Below are 18,294 nucleotides of genomic sequence, written 5' to 3' on the forward strand. Positions count from 1 at the left end.
TTTAATGTCTCACCTGGCTGTTTCTGCAGCGTGTTCCATGGCTTGTGCTGCTGCTAGCTGCCTCTGTTGGTCCAGCTCTGCAATGACCACCCTCAGCTTGTGTGTCAGTGAGGAGAGCGAATTGTCCTGCTCAGCCACCGTCTGCTCCATTTCTGCCAACCGCACCAAGTGCTTATTGGTCGGTACAGTGATGGTGGGTTTCTTAATTAGCTCCTAGAGAAAAATAAAACAGAGTATAGCCAACTAAAGTTGACAGCAGCCATGATTTATGACATTACTATATTTATTAAGTGCAATAGTTTCTACTTTCTGGCCCGCTCTGCCAAATTGTGCTTTATAATGAATACTCAAGGTACCAGAGCTGTCTGTTTGAAACGGTCCAGCGATGTGTCCATATACACGTCCAGTTTCTGATGCAGAGCCCTGACCTCTTCCTCATGCCTTTTGCCAATCTCTTCCTGCTCCTGGGAAAATATAAATTCAAGATATATGAGCTTTTATGCTTTTAATTGTGCAATAAAGATCACCAGTTTATGAAGCCTCAGTTTTGAACTTAAATAGGCACCTGACGAGCCTTTGCTAACATGTTCTGGTACTTCTTGAGAACCTCTTCTTTCTGATCCAGACGCCCTTGTAGGTTATTAATGGTCTGGTGGGCGACTTTTAGGGTGGGCTGGCTTTCAGAGTCCTCTTGTTTGCTCAGGTCAGCCAGGAGCTTCTCTCTCTCAGCAGCGGCTGGTAGGCGAAGCCTCAGTTCATTGATCACTTTGTCTCGAGATAAGACGTTCTGTTCTGATGTCCACAAAGCAGCTTCTTTTTCCTTCAGCTTCTGCTCAGAGAAACTCCTTATAAGATAATCTTAATTCAATAACAAGGTTTGCAATTGGTAAAATTTCCACAATCACTTGATGAATAAAAAAAGTACCTCTTCCAGAATTTTGCAGGTGGCTGTTGTCTCAAGGATGGTACGAACGTGCTCTTTGATTTTTCCAAGAGCGTAGTCTAACTGGTGCGCTAAAGGCTGATTTGGATCCGGCAGAGAGCCTGTGGCTTCCTCAAACTAAACTCAAACAGGACAAGTTAAAGTGTAGTTCAGTAAACAGCTTACCACAATACAGTGACAAACATTTGTCAAGTCTATACCTTCTGAGCTGTGCTTAGGATTTCATTCTGCTGTTTCTCATAGGAGTCGAGCTGGCGCTCCAGTTGCACCTCTCTCTGATCCCAGATCAGTTGCCGCTCCTCGAGAAGCTGATACAAGTCAGGGTTTCCATTGTCCGGTAATTACCGGACATTGACCGGAAAAAAAAATGAAATGTCCGACAAAATTAAATCTCTCCGGTCAAATTGTCCGATTAAAATTGCCTTATAATCCCGCCCCCCTAACACAATCTGAATTTGAGAATAAGCCTAAAATGTATAAAGCAAAAATACACCGACCTTTGGCTATGTTATAAAGGAACAGGCTCAACCGTTTGAAAGTTATTAAACATTATTACATGGCTTGGTTGAATTCCAATGTGGAATGCGGTCTGTTATTTCTTGATATCAGACCGCTGAAGCACTAGCGGCGCCAGGATTTTGATTGTAGGTGGGCCTCCAGAAAACTGGATGGGCCAGTTAAAATAAGCCCAAAAATAAAAAAATAAATAAAAACGGGTTCCCCTTCATCTCCGTTTCAGCGCTTTTCTGGGCATTGAGGACAGCGACTTAGTAGCCTACCTGAATTTAATGCGTAATTAGCATAGGTAAAAAAAAAAAAAAAAACTTAAACAGGATTTTTTTTTGGTTGCTTTTTTAATACAATTACAATTTCATTTAATTTATTGTTTAATAAAATTATAGGCCTATTAGGCTATTTTAGTTTATTAACAGCAACAACAGCTCAGCTGTAAAGATGAAGTTGACGATTGCCTTCTCCGTATAGTGAACGCGCCTAGAAATGCACATCATGGGTTTACATAATCAGAGAGTAGCCTATTTCTTTTCGTTTTAAATTGTTAAAAATACATTTCAAGCTTTCTTAAAATATATTTCATGTCTGTGAGGCCTATGCTGAGTTTCGTTAAATTAGGATGAGATGCGCTCCAGTTCACGAGAAATGCAAGTGACCGCGCGGGCGCCTCCATGATTAGGCCTATCGTCTGCTATATTTGCTGCTTATACTGGTTGATAAAAAAATATTAAAAGTAAGATACAATTTATACAAAACGAAATTCACTTCAAAAAAGTCTTTCTACAAAACCAAACTTAATTAAGTGGTCAAAATCATGTCTGACCCGCTCCATGTCTCTCGATATTGCGCATATCTTACTCGTGCAGTTCACTTTTCATAATCAACATAAATTAAAAAATAACATTATAATATTTTAACAAATATAAAACTAAATGAGCTTATTTAATGGCTACAACACATAGGTTATAGTAGACCTAGACTTGTACAAATTGCTGCACATTCATTTTATTCTGAATTTTGCACACTAAGTTGAAAGGCATTTGTTTGTGCATGCATAGCAAAACATATCTGCAACATTTATCAAGTTCACTGATAATTATGCGCGCATTTATTAATTATTATCTTAATGAATAATGAAAGAAGGACGAACCATATAAACTGCGTTGTTTGTTTAGAATGGAATGGATCGCAAATAGATCCGAATGAAGAAACGTACAAAACCATAGTAGAAAATGGTTTGTTAAACTATGAATGTGAAACCATAGTAAAAACAATTGGCGTTGATTGACGCCAATCGGACGTTAATGTTTTTTTTTTCGTTTTTTTTATTTTTATTTGAAAGTTAGGCTAATAAACATGTTGCATTCGGCCTGATTATGTCATTTTTAGCGCAATTTTCCTTCGGACAAAATTGCGATTGTTAACTCATGATTTCTGTTCTGTCTGTGCGCACCAATCTTGCACTTCTATCTACTCCTCAACCAGACCACCTAGAGACTTCGGGTTTTCAGCATTATGTTAAGGAAGGTCTAATCTCGGGAACGCACAAAAAAAAATCCAGGAAAAGATTTACTATCTCTTAGTGTTGTGATCCCATGACGTCAGAAAATTGCGCTAAAACACTCACTGAGTTTTTATTACTTGTTTAAGTTACATAGCCTGCCTCCAGTTTTCCTCAACTTGACTAATTAAGAGGCGATATTTGACCGGCATATTATCAAAATGTCCGGAAAACGAAACCTCTGCCGGTCACTTTGACCGGCACCATTTTTTTCTAGCGGAAACTCTGATACAAGTATAACAAATATTATTAGAAATCATGATTGAAGTATGCTTAATACAGTGTAAAAATATAGAAGAAATCTGTTTAAATGCAATACTGACATTATTCTGCTGCACCAGCTCCTCTTCCTGGCCGCTGATGGTGCGTTCCTGCTCCGCCATAATGTTCTTTAAGTATTTTATCTCTTCCCGCTGGGTATTAAGCTCTCTGCTCTGCCTCATTTCTAACAGACGAACTTCCTCCAGTTTCCTATGCCACTCGATCACCTGTAGGGGTTAATATTAAGCTGTAATTCTGCAGCTGAGTGCAAATTACTGTTTATGGGAACAATTTCCTTTATTAATAAGAGTAACTTAACTTGAATAGATATAAGATATAAGTGAAAAGATATAAGATATAAATATATATAATAAATACATATGAATGAAATTATTATAAATAAATAATAATTAAAAAAATTCAATAAAATTAAGAAAACATGTTTTCAAGAATCACTCAATCAACTTACTTTCTGCGCTCCTTTAGCATCTTTCAGTGTTGCTATGAGCTCCTCCAACCCCTTCAGCTTTAGCTCCAGTTCTTGTGCCTTCCCTTCTGCTTTCCTCCTTTCCTCCGCCGCCTTTTGTGCCTCCTCCCTGGCCCGTGCCTTGTCCTCCTGCAGGTGGAGCATGGTGTTGGAAAACTTCTCCTGTTGGGCCAGCGGCAAGGCCCCTGAGAACTGTCTGCGGAGGGCCTGAATGGTGTGGCGCAGGTGTCTGGCCCGCTGATGCCCCTCCTGCCTTGCGTGCCACAGCGTCTGCTGCTGGGCATCCAGCTGCTGTTCGACTCTGAGCTTTTGCGCTTCGAGTTTCTGCAGGCGCGTGTTGGCGGCCTCCAGCCGGCTGATTGCAGTGGTCTCGCTCAACTGGAGAGCTACAATGTGCTGGTGGAGTTTGGCGATAAGGGCCTTTTCATCGGACTGAGCCTGAGGAGGAGATGTGCATTTATTTAGTGGCGTGATCAAAAAGGTGCACAGCTGAAAAGAGAAAAACATACCTGGTAGTCCAACACCTGTCTCCTCAGGCTTTCTACTTCCTTCTCTCTCGACTGCTGTCTGGCCTCCAGAGCGGACACCTGCATTTTAGCGACATCTGACACCTCCCTCAACCTGTAAACATTTTAAAACTCTTAAAACAGATGTTTGTGTACATTTTCTCATGATAATGTTGTAATAGCAAGCATGTGCACAGGTTGAGTCCACAGGCTTACTTGGACACTTCAATCCGCAGCTCTGCCTCGGTTTTCTCCAGTTCGGTGATTCGCTTGCGATCAGCGTCGCTGATGTGTTTGCTAACGCTGTCCGCCAGCTCGTCCCTGAGCTCCCGCTCTATCCGCTGAGCCTCCAGGTTTAGTTTTGTGAGCTACACCGCCATACAGAAATATATGCAAAATATTAAATTTAGCGAATTAAATGTTCAACACACTGTTTAAAAAAAGTAAATAAAATAAAAGCTATAAAAAGGAAATTAAATTAAATAAAAGCTTATTTAATGTTCAGCATAATGTGTTTTATAAATATAAATTTAAATTAAAGATTATTAAAAAAACAATTTGTATTGTTTAAAAAAAATGTACTAAAATAAAACAAAAGCTTATTAAACGTTTTATCAAATGTTTTATTCAAATAAAATAGAAGCGCATTTAATGTACAACATATTGTTTTATTAATATAAAAACGTATTTAATGTTTAAAATATTGTTTTATAAAAAATTAAATAAAATGAAAGATTATTAAAAGAACAAACTGTTTTAAATTTTTTTTTTTACTAAAATAAAACAAAAGCTTATTAAACGTTTTATTTGTGTTTTATTCAAATAAAATAGAAGCGCATTTAATGTACAACTTATTGTTTTATTAATATAAAAACGTATTTAATGTTTAACATATTGTGTTTTATAAAAAATTAAATTATTCAACATTTAATATTCAACAATGTGCTTTATTAAAATAACCTAAAAAGCTTATTAAATGTTCGGCATACTGTGTTTAATAAAAAAAATAAAATAAAATGAAAGATTATAAAAAGAACAACATACTGTTTAAAAAAATACAAATAAAAAAGTTGTTTTACTAAAATAAAACAAAAGCTTATTAAATATTTTATTAAATGTTTTATTTGTGTTTTATTCAAATAAAATAGAAGCACATTTAATGTACAACATATTGTTTTATTAATGTAAAAACGTATTTAATGTTAAACATATTGTGTTTTATAAAAAATAAAAGTATTTAACATTTAATATTCAACATACTGTGCTTTATAAAAATATACTTAAAGCTTATTAAATGTTCAGCATACTGTGTTTCATAAAAAATAAAATAAAATGTTCAAGCTAAGGTGTTGAAAGTGTTTTTTGGCATGTTTCTATATGGTTGTATTCGGGATGGATGCTAGGTGATGGATGCAAGAGATTAATCAGACCCACCTCAGCAAACTTGGTCTCTAGCTCAAAGTTGCGCTCTTCCACCTGTTTGAGGGAGTTCCTCAGGTGCTCGTACATCTTCTGAGCATGTTCGGCTCGCTGTCTTTCATTTAGCTCCTTCATCTCCAGCATGGTGATGCGTCTGGACACAGAGACAATCTCGCTGTTGGCCAGGGCTTTGGCTGCCTTGTCCATGCTGTTCTCACCACCTGTGAACACCCGAAATCATGGGAAATAGGTATAAAATAACTTTAGGATACTGAAGAGAAAATACTGAATTTTTTATTCAATGACATATTTCACAATGCTTCGACATTGCTTTTGTCTAATCAATTAGCAGTGACGTTTACCAGTCGTGCTGAAGTTTTCCCAGGCCTGCTCCAATGTGTGAAGCTTCTCCTTGCTGATCTCAAGCTCTTTATTGATGGAGTTAATGCGTTCGTGTAAAGACACATTCTCCCTCTGAAAGTGAAGGAGAGTGCTGTGATAAAAATAAAGAAAGACCTCCATTGCTTTACGTGATTTGCCAAGAGATGTACCTCTAGGTGCTCCAGTGTGTTTGTCTTCTGAACAAGGTGATTGTCTTTCTGTAGGAGGTTTCTGTACTTGATGGTGAGCTCAGTGTATTGTTTGTTGGCTCTCTCCAGCTCTAATGTAGAAACACTACCATCAAGGGATTTCTGTAATGCGGCTATTTTAAACGCTGCCATTTCCTGAGGGCAAAGCAAGTTTACAGAGGTCAGCAGAGGTCAGTTACAGTTCTCAGCGAAGATGCCTTGGAAAAACAGCAAAACAATACTAAAACAACTAAATTTGTCATTAAAAATGCAATCATTATTTATTCATTTTTATTAATTGTTAATATTGTGTTGAGAGTTCATAAAGTGTTTATTTCATTTCAGTAATTTTGCTGACATTAAGTTTTATAATTCATATAAAGTAGTGGCCAAAAGTGATGTCAGGAGGGGTGATTTGACCCTATTCATGACTCTACAAATTCAATTAAACTATCAAAATACGAAGCAAATATTTTATATTGTTTAAACATTTTAAATATGAAGTAAAAAAATAATAATAAAAACTTGGTTAAGGTATCTGACAAAATTCTTTGTCAAAAGGCAAGCTACAGCTACAGGCTTTATTTTAATATGCAAAACAAAAATGCATAGGAATAAACTCACAAGAAACGTTATCCATTGACTACAGCTATTAATATTTTGTTGGTTCTCTCTTGTTTTTGCATGTGTTCAACATTTCTTTGTATGACAGCCTGGACAAAAAATTATGTCTTTACAATTTGGCATGACTCAATATGATTACAAAATCAACAATCAATTTTTTTTAAATAATATTTAAATAAAGGATGAAAATGTACATTTTCCTCAGCTAGACATCACTTTTGGCTACTCCTGTTTATAAGCTTTTTCAAGCTTTTTGACATCATGGTCCTAAAAATATGATGATTCCCTTTGTAAGAGACTCTCTACCCAAAATATAAATAGTAGCAATCCATATATGTACTGTATATGCTGTACAAAATATTGTAAATATGTGTAGAATATTACTGCATATACAAAATATTTAGTTTCTATTTTTTATCATTCTACCAACAATTAGGGTATTCTTTTTTTTATTATAAGTTATTTATTTATTTATATGTTTTTACACTATGTTTTTTTAAACTTTTCCAAAACTAGTGGCTCAGCATCGGCCACTAAAAAACCCACATCAGTCGGCCTCTAATAAATCCCATCATTCATAGGTTTCTTTTTCATCTGTATGAGTGTTGCCTGATACCTTGAACCTCTGCAGGAAGCCAATTCTTTCTGTTACCACGGCCTCCATGTGTCTGAAATCATCCTTCAGTTTGCCGTTCTCCTTCCTCAAGTGTTGCTCGAGCTCAAGCAGAGTCGTGTAACGCCGCGTCAGACACTTCTCGTTGACCCTGAGAACCAACATTTTCCGAGCCGTCTCAGCAAGCTCCTGTCTGATCTCATTTGGGTCCTTTTCAAGAGCCTCTAGCCAGTGCTGGAAATGAGTCGAACAGATAATGGGAATCATTTAAAGAACAAATTAGAAATGTAGTGATTTTACGATGAACTTAGTCTTTAAGAGACTTACATTGTACTCTTTGATTTTTACTACATCCACCTCCCTTTGCTCCTCAAGTTTGGATTTCAGTTCTGCAAAAAAGTCCATCTCTTTTTGCCAAGACTCCCTCTCACTGGAGCAGACAGACACAGTGAATTAAAACAATGCTTTAATGATTGATTACCATTCATATGTATGATTGATATATATATATACTGTATATATATTACAATATAATATAAACAATCTTTTTGCCTCTACATACCTTTTATATATATGATATTTTACAATATAAATGATCTTTATTGCTCGGCATACCTTTGATGCTCCTTATATAGAAGTCCTTGTTGATGGCGCATCACTGCAAATTTCCTTTTATACTCTTCCAGAGCTGAACTGAGCTGCTCAATGGAATCTTCTTTGTTTTTGATCTCCTGAACATCCACAGTTGGGAGCCTTAATATTATGTACCTTACATCTGGTTTCCATTATAACACAAAACAGTTACCGGATTGACACACACCTGTAGGAGTTGTACTATGTATTCATTGAGAGCGTTGATGACCTCGACACTAGTTGGCGTCATCTCTTCAGGCAGAGCTAATGTCTTGTAAGGGATGGAAGTGCCAGTTGATTTGCTCATTGATTCAACCTCACTTTCAAAATGAGCAACCTACAAAAAAGACACAAAAAAGAGAGTGTGCCAGTGAATTTAAAACCATATTTTTAATCCAGTAGATGCTTGAGTTGGTATTTTGAGTAAATACCTTCTCATTAGCTTTCGTTAACTGATAGAGAGTGTTTGCTGCCTCCTCTCTCGCAGCCTTCAACTCCTGGCGTAGCTCCTCATTACGGCCGGTCAGCTGATCTACCTGCATTCTCAGGTGGAGGCTTGCATCAAACTTTCCCTCTGAGTACTTCATCTCCAACGCCTTAAGATAAACACATTTATCACTCATTTATGTTGTGACAGGATACTTAGGAACGGTAATGTCACTTCGCTGCAAGATTAGAGACCAAAAACTTAATTTTCAAGAATGTAAGACTAAAAAAAAGTTATCAAGATGACTAATCACTGTACCAGCACAAAAACTGTGCTTGCAGAACTCTGATGAAAGCTCTGCAGATTTCTACAAAATTTGACTGCCTGTCTCCCCATACATTTTCATCTATTTTACCCTCACTTTAATTACATTTTGTAAAGGCTTTCATTAAATATTGTGAATAAACGGTCAACTAAGAGTGTAGCACTTAAACACATAGCTCAGTAGTAAACACATTTTACTACAGACCATTACATGTAGAATTTTATATTTAAATGTATTATTTAAAATGCATAATTATGACATGTATTATTTATTTCTAAATTAAAAATTAAATGTTATATACAAGTTAAAATTTTTATATATATATATATATATATATATATATATATATATATATATATATATATATATATATATATATATATATATATATATATATATATATATATATATATATATATATATATATATATATATATATAATGAATATAATATATATATAATATATATATATATAATGAATAAAAATTCATTTTTTGGAAATTGAACTTAATGCCTTAATTTAAAAAATTAGGAAAAATACAACCTTTAAGGACACCAATTTTCTTTGTGAATGAATAATGTATCGTAAATAAATAAATGTTCTTCCTTAAAATACATGGTGCATAAGTGAGTACACCCCTATGTTAAATTCCCATAGAGGCAGGCAGATTTTTATTTTTAAGTATTTAAAAAAAAAAAAATTTAGGATACTATGCATCCTGATAAAGTTCCCTTGGCCTTTGGAATTAAAATAGCCCCACATCATCACATAGCCTTCACCATACCTAGAGATTGGCATGGGGTACTTTCCATAAGATCATCTCTCAATGCAAATCAAACTAGCTTTTAGGCTAACTGAAATAAAACCATGGCAATCTCTAGGTATGGTGAAGGCTATGTGATGATGTGGGGCTATTTTAATTCCAAAGGCCAAGGGAACTTTATCAGGATGCATAGTATCCTAAAAAAAAAAATAAAATACTTAAAAATAAAAATCTGCCTGCCTCTATGGGAATTTAACATAGGGGTGTACTCACTTATGCACCATGTATTTTAAGGAAGAACATTTATTTATTTACGATACATTATTCATTCACAAAGAAAATTTGTGTCCTTAAAGGTTGCATTTTTCCTAATTTTTTAAATTAAGGCATTAAGTTCAGTTTCCAAAAGATGATTTTTATTATTTATAAGTTATTATTTACTATTATTTTTCAAACCTAGAATTTTTTCATTAAATATTGCATTACTCATTAAATGTATAATAATTTTATATAAAAATATAATACAAAAATATAATTTTTTTAGTGTTGTCAATTTATTTTAGTGTTTAAATTTAATCGTGACTAATCGCATCTAACATAAAAGTTTTGCTTATATAATATGTGTGTGTATATATCTTACATTTTTGTATGCATATACATACATCAATATGTATATGTATATATGTGTGTATAGGTATATTTACACACTCACACTTACAAACACACATACATATAAATATATATATGCACATATATTACATAAACAAAAACTTATGTTATATATGATTAATTGATTTGACAGCACTAATATATATTTTATATATATATATATATATACACTATATATTATTTTAAATTAAAATCATTTATTATCTTTCACACATACATTTCCTAAATTATTATATCACTTATTAAATGTATACTTTTATATTTAAATGTATAATTTCACATGCATAATTATAATATTTATTACTTATTTAAAAAAAAAATATTATTATAATTTACTTAATATTCTTTAGAATTCACACATATAAATATAAATGATTTATTTTCATGAAATATTACAAAGAAAATAATGCAATACTACACAGATTCAGTGTGGGCCCACTAAACGTTGGTGAACGTACACTGACGAGTCTCTCCAGGCTGGGAATGCTGACGCCAGTGGGTGTGGGTGTTTTGTTCTGAGCGTCCTGGATGGCCTGCAGGATCTCTTTCATTCCCTGCTCCAGCTGTTTATTCTCATTCAGCATTTCATTCACTGCAGGAGAGAGAAACATTATAGTCACAGAAACCACCTGACACTGCAAGTGTTGGAAAGTCACGGTGATGCTTCTCACATTTGGCCTTGAACTGGGCAGATTCTGTTCTCTTGAGCTCCAGTTCTTTCTCTTTGTTGCTCAGCTCTTTCTGTAGACGCTCGTTCTGAGAAACAAACAGGTTGTTAGCTTAGCTTTAACGCGTAAGATGTTAAAACTCATCGTTCTCTGATAAAGGCTTACTTTGCGTTTGATCTCTTCATCGGTAGATCCAGAGACAGGCCTCTCTCTAAGAGATCTGCTGGGCTTTTCTTCAACACTGTCATCAAGCAGTGAACTACTGACTACCGATATGCCTTAAAAAAAGGAAATGTGCTGTCAGGTTTTATTATATAATGTTACAATGCAAACAAATGATCTGTTTATGTGAATAGGACATGAGTCTATAACTGATATGTAGCATCTTGGAGTTAAGATCTCACCTTTGTCCTTAACCAGCGCACGAATGCGTTGTTTCAGCTCGAGCCTTTCCTCCTCAAGGCGCTCAATCTAAGGAGAGTCCCGTTAAAAGTCACAGACAAAATTCAAATGGGATAACGGACCAAAGCCAGACCATAGGCATAGAGATTAAGTTTTACCTCTTTCAGCAGGACCTGGTTCTCAGCTTTGTACTGTCTCTGCTTCAAAACCTTTGATCTCTGAAATTCACTCAAATCCAGTTCTTCCTTGGGATTTAATCCTGGTGAGGGAACATGATCCCAATGAGGGTCAAAGCTGATTAGCAAAATCAATATGGGATATGAAAACAATCTTTATATCTAGGTGTAGGTAAAAACAGAGATACAGTAAATGAGCCAGATCCATGATGGCAATCTTAAAATAATAAGCAGGTTGAAGAAAATTACCCAGCCGTTCTCGAAGGTCTTCGTTCTCGTCTAGTAAATTGTTGATTTTGATCTCCAGCTGGTTAATCTCTTTTATCATGGCTTCTATCTCCCGGTCTCTCACTCGGATTTGATTTTTACATTCTTTGATCTCAGTGATTGCAGCTTCCAAACCATCCGTCCCCTGAAAGACAGTGAAGTGCTTCAAGACAAACGTCTATGTAGGCATAAGATAACTTTCTAGAAGCTTAAGTGTTCCCTTGTTGTTTTCTAAATGTTTAACTCTTTAATTATTTGTGATCAAGTGTTGTTACTTATGTCAGACATTGTAAAAGTTACACCAAAACCTTTGTATTTGAGAAGCCACCCAAAAACTTTATTGCTAGAATATAGTGTGATAATATATATTTTTTTAAATTACATTATTAACTGATTATATGAACAAAAATATCATTATCTTTAGCTAGTGGTCACGAAGATGATGAAACTGTTGATAACCATATTCACACATATATCATTTTACTCATTAAATGTATAATGTTTATATTTAAAATGAAAAAGTATAAATATGACATTTATCCACACATATTATTTTTGTTAAATATGAGTTTTGTCACAAAGGTAGATGCGACAGATCAAAGTATGAATAAAACTGTTGATGATCATATGAACAGAAACTTTTTTGAAGCTGCTTGAGCAAATAGTAATATTAGCTAATTAATATATACATTTTTAAAACTTGAATTCATGTAAATTTATTGACCTTTTTTGTTTTCAACTTTTTTTTGAAGATTCCATGAAAAAACAAACAAATGTATACGTGAGCTTATAAGGAACAGATCCTTTGGCTTATATTGTTCCTAAACGCGTCGTGCGACTTCTACTTGTAGATTCAAGAAAAAGATCTTGTTAAGATGCTTTGTGACCTTATTGAGTTGAAGATGCTATTGGAAAATAGAGTAACTAATTGTCACCCAAACCTCAGACTATTTTATAGTAACCCCAAAAAGAATTTTGACTTTGTAACGGCAGTGAATTTTACAATACCGAAGGTAAGTGCCAGGTATAAACTCACAGACTCATAGAGACGGATTCGACTGAGGGTGTCATTGAGTTCTATGTCTTTGTCCCTGGCGTCACGTTCAGCCAGTTGGGCGGCACGCTCGGCCTCCAGAGCTCTCCTCTCAGCCACTAGCAGTTTACTGCTCAAGTCCTCCAACCTACGCTGCTGCACACTAACATGACCTTTTTCTTTCTTCAATGGTTTTTTCAGCTCCTCGACGAGCAGAGCGTTTTTTTCCATTTCTGTTGTGTACTGCTCGACTTGCTCTGACAGCATCTTGATCTGGTTGTCCCTCTCTTGCACAGCCTTTTGAAGTCAAACACAAAGTCAGTGACATCTTTGAACTGGGATAGAATGAGATGAACCAATATGACGGAAACAATGAATGAAGACAGATGAATGACACATAAAGCAAAGGAAATGAGAAACAGAGATACTCACAGCACACAGTTCATATATGACCTGACTCGGCCGAGTCGTAAAGGAGAGAGAATGGAAATAGGAAACATTGGCAAGCCAATGAAGCATTTGAAAGAAGGTAGTAACGATTAAAATGAGCGTGCATCAAAAAGAACACACAAATAGAGAGACAGACATAATAAAGCACACAAGCTAAGCCAAATTGGCAAGGCATTAGCATAGATCTGAGGCCTGTTTCACACATCTCACGTCTGTGGCCAGTTTCAGCGGTCATATTAACAGGCTACAGCATTCCTGCTGTGTTCTGAGAAGCATCACAGTGGCGATGGTGAGTTATGCCACTGAAAATATTTCTGTCATGCGTCATGTACTAAACTTAAGAGAAAACACATTGAAATGCACTAAAAACCTATTGATCAAGCACTTCTATATACCCATCTATCTATCTAGATCGGTGTTATCAACACAATCTTTTGCAATACAGGCTATTATGAAGAAAACATAAAATAAAAGTAGGACATTGTTTAAAACAATACATCTGGTGGGCTACGTTCCACATGACAAACGCATAAACATGTTCTATTCAGCAAATCTGACTGAATCCAGATGATTTGAGCAGTTTATAGCTACACTTTGGGGTTTTTGTTCCATTCCTTATAAATTCATTCACGTCTTACTCACGTAAATTAAATTTCACAATAAAGAAGTTTGTTAAAATTATCAAAGGCCAACTTCTAATACTCATTAAAGGCACTATTCAGTGTCATAACTCAGAAATCACTAGACGCTGTCACTCTGCAAACGCAGGATGTGTGAAAAAGGCCTAAGATAAATCTATCCTAATTAATGGGGGAAAAAAATAAACTAAATTTGAAGTAATATGAGTTTGGTTGATAAATAAAAATGTATATGAGAGAAAGAATAAAAACAATGACTAAGTGAGTTTTACAATGAATGCATCACCTGATTAATGAAATTAATTTTGGTTGATAATTTAATAATTATATATATTTTTAATCAAAACACAAATTTAATATGTATACTTACATATTACAAATATAATATTCAATTCAACAAGCAAATAAATAAAAAAATAAAGTTTGGGGCCGGTATTAAGACTTTTTATGTATTTGAAAGAAGTCTCTCATGCTCACCAAGGCTGCATTTATTTGATCAAAAATACAGTAAAAACAGTGATATTGTGAGATATTATTAAAAATTAGAATAACTGTTTAAAAATATTTGAAAATTATTCATGTAATGACAAAGCTGAATTTCCAGCATCATTACTCTAGTCTTCAGTGTCACATGATCCTTCAAAAATGTTTCTAATGCTAATTTGCTGCTCAAGAAACATTTCTTATTATCGATGTTAAAAACAGTTGTGCTGGTTAATATTTCAGTGATACATTTTCCCAAGATTCTTTGATTAATAGAAAGCTCAAAAGAACAGCATTGATGGAAATACAAATCTTCTGACATCTTTACTGACACCAAACATATAATTATATATTATAAATGACAAATCGAACATTTGATAAGTACATATTGACACCCCTAGTGTTCAACCTTTTTCAGGATAGAGAGCTGTGAGATATGATATCTGACTAACCTGCTGCAGTGCGATAATGTTGCTTTTGTCGGAGTCCATCTGAGCAGCTCGAAGTTTCTCTTTCAAATCTCTGATCATCTGTTGATACTCCAAAATTTCCATTTCTTTCACTGATAAAACACTCTGAAACCGACACAAACACATGACAGTTACAGCATGTAGAACTTCCTAAACTACCAAAAGAATAAACCTTTTTTATTCCCTCATTTCCCTCATTAGACTCATTGTGTATTTTGTATTTGACTGTTTAGGGCATTGCTGGTCTATAGGTTGCAAGGATGCAGGGGCCGTAGTTAGAGTATCCAGGTGCGGGATGTTGCTGTGGGCCCCCCTCGGTTAAAATTGCGCAAGAATTGTCACTACCTTTCGCCCATCTAGGGACGGCGCTGCTCGGATGTATGATACCTTCTGCGGGTTAGACATTTTGGCACTGATTTTCACTGAAGTCATGGTGTTTCAAACCAGACAGTAACTTGAGCCACTTTAATTACAAGCTATTCAACTTTTTGGATCTTTTCCATCAGGAACCACATCTATTCAAACAAAGAGTAGTTCCAAAGTAAATGATTATAGGCTTTGTGAAAACATTCATAACGACTTTCTTTTATAGTTGATTTGTTTCAACTTGTTCAGAGTCGTAATAGTATCATTATGTTATCATTATATTATTTAATTTGTTATGCAACATTAATATTAAAAGCATAAGTGCTTTTGAGTGATTTTGCTCTCACAATGGCCCTCATTTATCAAAAGTGCTTACACCAAATTTCCAGCGTACACCTGGCGTACACCCAAAACCACGGTGACTTTGAGATTTATCAATATGGACGTTGGCGTACGGGACGCTCAAATCCTACGCCAGCTCAGGAGGTGGTGTACGCACGTTTTGAGTGCGGGAATGCGCAGAAAAACAATTCCTAACACCACAAAACGCACTGACAAACTAAAAGATATAATATATTATGACCAACTGTAAAAAAACAACAACATAGTAATTATAAACTTCAGTGTTTATTTTTGTGCAACATGGACTTCAATGTTTAATTTGTGTGAATTTACCAAAGCATTTGAATTGTAGACATATGTATTCCTTTAGTTGCGAGCCTGTGCGCTTTACCTGGCGTTTCAAGCCTTGTTTATACTTTCGCCTGGCCCCGCAGCGCGAGTCTCCGCGGACTGCGCGCGCACCTCCCCAAATGGACGAGGCGTTTATACTCGACGCGCTCGCCGTTGTACTATTCTTTGAAACGATGGTTAGGCCAGGGTTAGGCCCGGCAGGTGTGCACGGACTGGGTTTAGAAATGAAAGGCTTTCAATGACCAAAAAAAAAATTCAGACTGACAAAATAATAAAAATGCCATTCTTCTTATTTTAAATAATAATACAAATAATAACGAAATTATTCTTCTAAATAACAATAAGCGTCATTAATAATAAAAATCTAGAAATCAATTTTGTTTCTTTCCACTTCCCTGGTTTCGCTTTCTCTTTCTCAAAGAAGTTTCTCTTCTTTGCCGTCTTCCGTGTGTCCATGGCGTAAAATGAGGGCGTGGGGGAAGCGGAGACTTGAATATTTAGGGGCGTGTTATTCTAATGACGATCGATTTCAGCCGCGGCATTTATCAAGGGCAGGTATTGCGTACACCAGAATTTCAAAGGTACGCACAGCTTCATAAATCAGGCGATGAGAAGAGTGTAAGCATAATCTTACGCCTATTTCTACGCAAGATTGATAAATGAGGGCCAATGAGATTATGTGATCTTTATTTGTGTCTGGAGTTTATTCTTTATTTTGGGGCAGTGTGAACTAGCCCTTAGAAAATATTCTCATGCATTTTCCAGGAACATCTTAAGTTAGTACAATTGATTATAAAATAGATTTTTTGTAAATTATGCTATAAAAACATGAATTTGAGAATATTATATTATAATTGACTTCTCATATTGACTTCTAAAGGCACTTTTTGTAATGTCTATTCAATGATGTACTCGTCTGCCACAATTTTTTTTTTTTACAAAAGTTATGTTCGTTTGGGTTCATTTGGGAGCTTTTGACATAAAATATTGATATACATGATTATAATTTTTTTTTTTTTTTTATAAATTAAAAGCCCAAGAATTTTTCCATCTATATTTCTTAGAATGCATACAAGCTGAATTATTTTGTAGATGCGTGACAGCACAATGGAAAAACAAAAACAAAAACATTTTTCTTGGATCATTAACTCAGAAGTTGTTGGTTGAAAGAATCTGGCACAAAGACAACTATTTAAACTATTCTTCAGAACTGATAAACAGGTAAAACCAAAAGAAAATAATAACAGTGTACTGCTGAGAAAATTCGCCATATTTGCATGCAAGCTATTTGCATACAAGCTCACCTTCCACTCCTCCACTTTGGCATTAACCGCAGCCAAAACTGGGTCGTCCTCTTCAACTCGAGCCTGGATCTGTTCACTTAGCTCTCTGACCTGTGAAAAGACATCCTTTTAAAATTAGGTTCAATAATAATAGCAATAATTATATTTTTCAATCATAAAAGAGAGAGACCCATTTATGCACATTCATAAAATACTCTGTTGCTCAATCGCAGCTATTTATTTCTGCCAAAAGTAGCTAGGAGAATCTGTGTTTCATGTGACTGGAACACTGAATTGACCAATCAGCTTCTAGGACTGGCCTTAAAGGAGAACTCCGGTCAATTTTAACATTGAGCTCATTTTATTGTACATTTGGAGTGCTGTCAATACAGAGAACAACGACAAAAATTGGTGTTGCCTACACCGAGTTATTCTATTTTTAAAATTTGCACCCTGTTGACTTCAATGGGGCAAGTACTAAACCTGCTTTTAGCCTCTTAACATCCTTGATGTGTCATTACAAGTGCACAGAAAATGTGAGTGATTCCTTCTGAGTGAACACGAGTGAATCTGACAGCAGTAGATGTGAAAGAAATGTATAAAAATGATGTTATTTAAGCCAGCGCAAATACCTCTGTTTACATCCTGCTTTCGGGTGAAGTCCAAAGTAGTCGATTGCCGAGTTCATGCGCATAGGTTTAGTACATATGATCACGTGCGTGAACTCGGCAATCGACTACTTTGGACTTCACCCGAAAAACAGGATGTAAACAGGTATTTGCGCTGGCTTAAATAACATCATTTTTTTACATTTCTTTCACATCTACTGCAGTCAGATTCACCCGTGTTCACTCTGAGGGAATCACTCACATTTTCTGTGCACTTGTAATGACACATCAAGGATGTTAAGAGGCTAAAAGCAGGTTTAGTACTTGCCCCATTGAAGTCAACAGGGTGCAAATTTTAAAAATAGAATAACTCGGTGTAGGCAACACCGATTTTTGTCGTTCTCTGTATTGACAGCACTCCAAATGTACAAAAAAATGAGCTC

At 35.3% G+C, this 18,294-nt stretch overlaps 1 protein-coding gene across 1 annotated transcript in view; it reads right to left on the reverse strand.

The window, feature by feature from the left end:
• Positions 1–18,294, reverse strand: part of cep290 (centrosomal protein 290) — a 35,041-nt gene that overhangs the window by 11,389 nt on the left and 5,358 nt on the right. The window contains exons 10-35 of the mRNA XM_081355842.1: positions 17,265–17,354; positions 14,884–15,006; positions 12,864–13,157; positions 11,810–11,972; positions 11,543–11,643; positions 11,387–11,453; positions 11,148–11,260; positions 10,986–11,070; positions 10,773–10,906; positions 8,561–8,725; positions 8,317–8,466; positions 8,112–8,227; positions 7,824–7,926; positions 7,500–7,730; positions 6,242–6,415; positions 6,053–6,164; positions 5,706–5,911; positions 4,488–4,639; positions 4,275–4,386; positions 3,748–4,203; positions 3,341–3,505; positions 1,144–1,251; positions 926–1,060; positions 566–829; positions 357–464; positions 14–213 (exon numbers count right to left, since the gene is read on the reverse strand). Of these exons, the coding sequence (XP_081211968.1) occupies positions 14–213; positions 357–464; positions 566–829; positions 926–1,060; positions 1,144–1,251; positions 3,341–3,505; positions 3,748–4,203; positions 4,275–4,386; positions 4,488–4,639; positions 5,706–5,911; positions 6,053–6,164; positions 6,242–6,415; positions 7,500–7,730; positions 7,824–7,926; positions 8,112–8,227; positions 8,317–8,466; positions 8,561–8,725; positions 10,773–10,906; positions 10,986–11,070; positions 11,148–11,260; positions 11,387–11,453; positions 11,543–11,643; positions 11,810–11,972; positions 12,864–13,157; positions 14,884–15,006; positions 17,265–17,354 (4,127 nt within the window). The remainder of the gene's footprint in view (positions 1–13; positions 214–356; positions 465–565; positions 830–925; positions 1,061–1,143; positions 1,252–3,340; positions 3,506–3,747; positions 4,204–4,274; positions 4,387–4,487; positions 4,640–5,705; positions 5,912–6,052; positions 6,165–6,241; positions 6,416–7,499; positions 7,731–7,823; positions 7,927–8,111; positions 8,228–8,316; positions 8,467–8,560; positions 8,726–10,772; positions 10,907–10,985; positions 11,071–11,147; positions 11,261–11,386; positions 11,454–11,542; positions 11,644–11,809; positions 11,973–12,863; positions 13,158–14,883; positions 15,007–17,264; positions 17,355–18,294) is intronic.

Source organism: Scardinius erythrophthalmus, assembly GCF_964197995.2.
Source record: "Scardinius erythrophthalmus genome assembly, chromosome: 24".
In the NCBI taxonomy this organism is placed as follows: Eukaryota; Metazoa; Chordata; class Actinopteri; order Cypriniformes; family Leuciscidae; genus Scardinius; species Scardinius erythrophthalmus.